This window comes from Pongo pygmaeus, chromosome 3 (genome assembly GCF_028885625.2).
Source record: "Pongo pygmaeus isolate AG05252 chromosome 3, NHGRI_mPonPyg2-v2.0_pri, whole genome shotgun sequence".
Lineage (NCBI taxonomy): Eukaryota > Metazoa > Chordata > Mammalia > Primates > Hominidae > Pongo > Pongo pygmaeus.
Genome location: NC_072376.2, coordinates 46,942,656 through 46,949,355, shown reverse-complemented (window position 1 = coordinate 46,949,355; position 6,700 = coordinate 46,942,656). Strand labels below are relative to the sequence as shown.

Sequence of the window (6,700 nt, the reverse complement as noted above, 5' to 3'; positions counted from 1 at the left end):
GGTCAATGAACTATGTACAGAATTTACAAGGAAGTTTACATAATAGTCTACATTCCATTAACAAATTTACCTTTGTGTTCACTGCTTGCTTTCAGGAAACAGATGTATTTGTTTGTTTTTCTGTCCCCCTCATCCCAGTAATGCTGATTGAACCACCAAGAACAAATGCTTGTACATTCCTTTTTTCTCCCTCCTGGGATATATGATTTACTTTGTTTAGGAAAGAAAATGGTGATACATCACCCTTTGGTAATATACTATTCAAAATTGTCCATATAAGAAATCTTGGAGATTATTTCCTTCTAGAAGTATTATAAATATATCTTTTTTTGTTTAACCTGGCAAATTACAATTGAATTCTTTCTTAATATTTATAAAATAGTTATTGATTTTAGAAAGATGGAATTTAGTCAACATTTCTATGTATTGTACATAATGCTTTTTAAGGAATCCCTATCCTTGGACCCTTAAACCAAAGTTTATTCTCTGCACCATATTTTTTTCTCTTTGCATTTTCAAGACCCTTTGTTGATTGTAATGCACAATAAAGATGGCATGTATGAAAACACATATCATTCAGTTGGCAGAATTACCGACCAATCTGCTCTTTCTATTTGGCAATGTAGAAAACAGAGGCAATAATCCTGGATAATTCAAGCCAAAAATATATCTTGACCTGGATCTTTGCCTCACAAAGCTGGTAAGTGTAATGCACATGTCATCCCTAATATTTTAAGCCAAGGAACATGATTGGAAGGAATGAGTATGCAGTCATCACTGTCCAGTGAAAGCTGGAATTTCCACTGGGCTTACACAGGTGAAGTCTATGACAGTTTATGTCACAGTTTCTGAACTGTAAACATGGGGTTACTTGGACATGACTTGGACATCAGAGAGTGAGTCTGTGTAACTTTCAGCCTCTTCCTCAACTTAACTAATGCAGGGGATTATGGCTATTTTCATGGCAAAAAGAAAACAACCCAATAATGATTGAATAATAATCCCTCTATCATGTAATAATCTGAATCTTTCAAGAATGGGGCCAGTTTTTAGGGCACTTAAGAATGTCCAACAACATTTGTATTTTATGTGCATGATTTTGGGCAAGATAAGGGAGCCAGCCAGAGAAGGAAGTTTTTTGGTTTTTTTTTTTTTTTTTCTATTCACTGTTCAGCCTGAAAGGGGAGGACTTGGCTAGGAGTGGGGCCAAGAAGGGAAGAATTTGGCCCACAGGTGTCCAGAAAGAAGTGGGGACAGAGGTCTTTAACTGTAAATATAGCAGCTTCTCTATTCTTCTGGCTGCCACTGCCTCTAAAATTAGCTATTTACCAGGATTTTTATAATGCTGGCTGTGGCCCCTCTACTGCCCAGGAGAGCATATGGTGACACCATTTTGTGCCTGATGGGTAGATTCAGGCTTAATAAGTTTACATTTTACAAAGGTTAAGATATTAATTCAAAATGTTCTCTTTTTTTTCTCAGACGATGCTTTACACCTAAAACTACAGCATCAAAATCGTTAAATTTTTAAAGGCAAGATAAAAATATAATAATAAAAATACAGATATTCTCAATCTTTCCCAAGAAGAATAATCTAAATAGATAAATAAAAATAGTTTGTTAAGGAACATAGATTACAGATACTTCCTTTCTGATTTAGCATTTCATTCTTAAAAGCTTTTAAAAGAGCTTTGACATCCAGAATGATTCATTTTTATTAGGCATCAGCCAACAATTTTCCTTCCTGTGTTTAAAATAAATGGCTGCACAGTGGTTCCTTTGCGGTCATTACGGAATATTAACCTTACAATCACTGACATGGCCACATGCCACTCTATTTGGCCATTTTATGAGGCAAAGCATCTCACCCTGCCAAGGGACTGAAGAGTTTCAAAATGGATGACTTCATGTCCTAAGGCTGGGGATTTCCTTGCCCAGGAAAGTGTGATAATACAACTAAAAATCTAAATAAAAATGTCCCTATCATGAAACCATTGAGATCATTTTTTCCAGTTAAAGCAGAGTTTTTGTATATATATTATCTTCAGCCTTAACTATTCATTGATTTTAAGGTTCCCTTTTCCTCTTGCTTTCTAAAGGAATATCTTGTAACTTTCTCCCCTTCAGCTCATCAGTAAAAATTCAGCATCATCGGTCCAGTGAAGTCTGTAATTTCCAGAAGCTGATGCTGTTGTAAACATGGACCCCATCACAGTCTTAGGGGAAAAGCTAGATCATTAAGCCAGACCATCGTCCCTATTATTACCTCAACCCTTATTTCACATTCATGGGTCAGGTCCCAAACCTCCAGCATCACTGTTTGGTTAGCTTACGGTTTCATTCAGTCTTGCAAATGAACATACAGAATTCTTAGATACTAAGTTTGAAAAATAAAATGACAAAGTTTCAATGACATAACATGGGAAGAATCTCAACTGTAGCTGGTTGGACATGTTTAGAATTGTGTTGGGCTACTGAAGGATGCCCCTTCTATGAGAACCATGACCAAGAGTAATCCACAAGCAGAGATAAGGCAGAGGAGCAATGACAGTGATTAATGAGTGTAGACAGGGTCTATTCTTTAGGGACTGGTGCGTGTGTTGGAAGCTCCGCTGCTTTTGTCATTGCTCTTGTTTTTATCTGTAGTTCTGCTGTTTTCAAGATTTTCTTTAAAATGGAATTCTGGTCCCGAAGGGGAATGACACCAACACGGGTGTTTGTGCATTTTCCAAAGCATTCATTCCAGTCTGGAATGCAGAGCTCAGAGAGCAGAGCCATCAAGTGCCAGCTGAGGCCTGTGTGACTAGCCTGTCACCATTAGATACTGCTCTCTAGAAGGCAAAGAAATATATACTATTTGATTTAAGATTTGGCAGTTCAGATAACTGCCCAGGCACCCTTTTCACAGCACATAAATCTTGCCTTCCTAAAGGCAAGGGCAATATTTTTCTCAAGCAAAAATTGCTCACCATCGCCTTCCTCCCACACTCTCTGGAGCAGGAACTATGGAACTGGGGTGGCACAGCTTCCTGGCACAGCATCAGGGGGTTCCAGGCTGATGAGATGAATTCAGGGCTGCACGTTTGAAATGGCTAGTTAGAAAAATGGTCATTGCCTTCCAAGCTCCTTATTCTCAAGAAAAAAAGAAAAATGTTCTCAATAGCTACCAGGTCGATCAGGTTGGATTCTAATGTTAATTTAAAATTTGCCGGAAAGTCTGAGAAAGAAGCATGTTTCAGAATATCTAGCTTAATGGTGCAGTGAAGATGGCAGGCTGGGATTGCATAACCTTGACCAGCGCTTGTCCTTCCTTCCCTCTTCTTCTGCGGAGCTGTGGAGCCCTTTTACAGCAGACATGGGAGAACTTAAGGATAGAGGGGACTCTTCCTTCCCTTTCTAAGCTCCTTTTTCTTTTGCCTTCTTCCTGGAAATCTGTAACTTGTCAATGGCTTTGTTTTTTTCTTCTGAGATCCTGGAAATTGTGTGTGTGTGTTTTTTTTTATGGTTTTTTTTTTTTTTTTTTTTTTTTTTTGGCAGCATAAGATTGTTACAGTTTACCAGGAAGCAATGCAGGCAGACAGCAAGGTCCTCTTTTCATTTTCCCTAAAAAATAAATCAGTAAAATCCAGGACAATTAGAAAAGACTGCTAAAGATCTACCTATCTAACTTCTCTCTTTGTGTTTGTTTGTAAACATGGCAATTAATAGAGCTCTTAAAGAGCTGATAACCTGGACCACGGTAGACTGGAAAAAATAATTTTTTTTGTTTTGTCTTTTTGAAGTAAACATGGTGCAGTAATAAAACTGATAGGCAAGACCTAAAACCAATTGGATGGCTGAATCTCTTACCTCGAGAAACAGCAGTATCGCTGTTGGGGACCTGAAAGGTTAAAAAACAATAGAAGAGGAAAGTAGTCTAAATGGAACCATTAGAACAGAGCTCAGTGTACATAGTAAAGCCAATAAACGACATTAAAAAGAGAGAAGGTGATGGGGAAAAACATTCGGGACCACTTGTCTATGGAATTCACATCAGTCAAGTCGGGGATCTTGACTTTGAGCTGGGAGGCACGCCTGCGGATGCGCCCCTTGCTGGGTACCCCGTGCCGGTCCAGGGCGCGCCCGTAGGCCTCGCGGCTGCTCAGGGGCTTGCGGTACTGGATGCTGGCGCTGTCATAGGAGTACATGGTGGCCTTGGGGTCGCTCACGCTCGTGAGCACTTCCGAGCCACTCGTCTCATTCCGGATTTCCAGGGTGCTGAGGAGAATGTTACCATGGGCGTCGACCTGATGGCAAAAAGAACAGGCTCGGACACAAGTTGCAGGACCTTTGCCTGTTTTCATTAACTTGTTACTAATGATACCCCATAAGGCTCATTAAACACTGTCTTCCTAAACATCTGGCTTGATGTGCCTCCCGGATGTGGAGATCTATCTATCTATCTATCTATCTATCTATCTATCTATCTATCCATCCATCCATGGAGATCTATCTATCTATCTATCTATCTATCTATCTATCTATCTATCTATCTATCTATCTATCTAATCTATCTATCTATCTATCTATCTATCCATCCATCCATCCATCCATCCAGCTGGCCATGCATCTATCTACCTTATCTATCTATCTATCTATCTATCTATCTATCTATCTATCTATCAATCATCATCCATCCACCTTGCTGGCTTTCTAGCTATCATCTGTCTCCACTCACAGAACACTAGTGTGTGTGTGTATGTGTGTGTGTGGTATTTCTTCTTGTTATAAAAGTGGTACATGGAAACAAAGCTAGAAACACAAAATAAAAAGTAAAAATTCATAATCTCACCTTCGGAGTCAATCATTAACATCTCGCTTGGCTTCCAGTCTTTTCTCTATTCATATATACTTACAAACACAGATTCATTCATATATTTTGCCTTGCAACCTGCTTTTCTCAGTTAATAATACAGCCTGGGCATCTTTCCTTGTTAATAAATATTCCTCTGTGACATGCTTTATTAATAGCTTACATGAATAAACCATAATTGAATTAATCTGTTGTTAGATGTTAAGGTTTGTTTTACTTTGTAGTATTATAGACAAGTCTGGAAGGAATATTTTATAGTTAAATCTTTGTGCATATCCATAATTATTTCCTTAGGCGAAATTGACAGATATGATTAATGGGTCAAAGGATTCGCCTGGCTATCCTTTGACTTTTGTTCCTCTACTGTTGTTCACTGATGCTTCCTGTAGTTCCAGTGATACCTATCCCAGGTTTCCTGGTTCTTCTGTATGCTATGCCCACACACTCTTTTGGAACTACAGAAAATGTGAGCACAGTTTGGCTCAGAATTTGGCCTTGTTTAACTTCAAGCTGATATACCTTGCAAACTGATTTACCTGGAAGGGACATGGCTTATGTGAAAATGAGCTTGAAGTACTTCCAAGGCCAGTAGAGGGAGCTGTGCTAACATGTGTATTAGCATAACGCCTGACTTACAGTAAGGGGTCTATAAATGCTTTTGAATGAGATTAATCTTAGTAAACACTTAACACACTAGATATAGGTAAGGAGGCAAAAGAGCCTGGCGAAGAAGAGATGCAGAAAAACATAGGTGGCAAATACAAACAAGAGAGAAAGAAAAGAAAGGGACAGAGGATAGATAGCACATGATGGTGCAACGGTAGTACAGTTTAAAGAACTAAGATTTATTGTGTTTCCACCATAAGCCTAGCATATATATCACTTATTTAATATAGCAACCCTATTTTAAAAGGCCATCCCATCCCCATTTTATAGATAAGGCAACTGAGATTTAGAATGGTTAACAATCTGGCTTGTTTACTCAGCTAGTAAGTGCCAGCCCTGATATTAGAACCTATGTGTATTTGATTCAAAGCTCAAGCACTTTCTACTTGGAGGACCACATCACAGTCCTTGGCCTTTGTTACACTTTGTTTCCACAGGAAACTCAGTGATGCATTTGTTAGCTTTAAGATTTGAGTTGTTGGAGAGAGAAATGGCGACTGACTCTGGTTTCTGTCATCTCTCTCTCCTTTTTTATCTATCATTGTTTCCCTCTGTGAAGCATTTTGCTTCAATCTAATTGGGCTACCCACATGCCCTGACCGTATACATCTATTGGTGACTTTATTCAGGGAGTTATTATTATTATTATTTTGTTGTTGTTAATAACTACAATTTATTGAATTCTACTGTGTAATTTATCTCAGTAATTTCAGTATTTCAGTAATTGAATCTTACTAATTTACCTTAGTTATAATAACACTAAGACATTTATGTTATCCTAATTCAGCAGACAGGGAAACCAAGGCTCAAAGAAGTTAAGTAAATTAAACAATAAGACTAAACAAGTAACAAATTTGGGATTAAAACACAGAATATTCTTTGTCTCAAATATTATTTTCTTTCCTTTTTGTATGTTAATCAAATCCACCTGTTCTGGCCAAGGCTCAATTTAAATCCTGCTTTCTTTGTGTACCTTTGTACTTTGCCTGCCCATAGGCACCTCCAAAACTTTCTCCCAACATTTATTGAGTGCTTACTGTGGGAGAGATAAAGTGTTAGGTGTCAAGCATATATGCAGCACAACTAGCATCCTTACCATCAAAAACCCTTAGCACTGACTTTTACAACAGAATTTACAAACTCAGCCACCTACAGGGACCAAGAAGCATGGCTGAGTACAGC

At 38.4% G+C, this 6,700-nt stretch overlaps 1 protein-coding gene across 4 annotated transcripts in view; it reads right to left on the bottom strand.

Moving 5' to 3' along the window:
• Nucleotides 1-269: 269 nt before the first annotated feature.
• The window catches only part of GABRB1 (gamma-aminobutyric acid type A receptor subunit beta1), a 433,789-nt gene continuing 427,358 nt past the window's right edge, over nt 270-6,700 (bottom strand). For all 4 annotated transcript variants that reach the window (XM_054485740.1, XM_054485739.1, XM_054485738.1 and 1 more), the window contains one exon: nt 270-4,286. In XM_054485740.1, the coding sequence (XP_054341715.1) occupies nt 3,942-4,286 (345 nt within the window). In that variant the 3' untranslated portion in view covers nt 270-3,941. The remainder of the gene's footprint in view (nt 4,287-6,700) is intronic.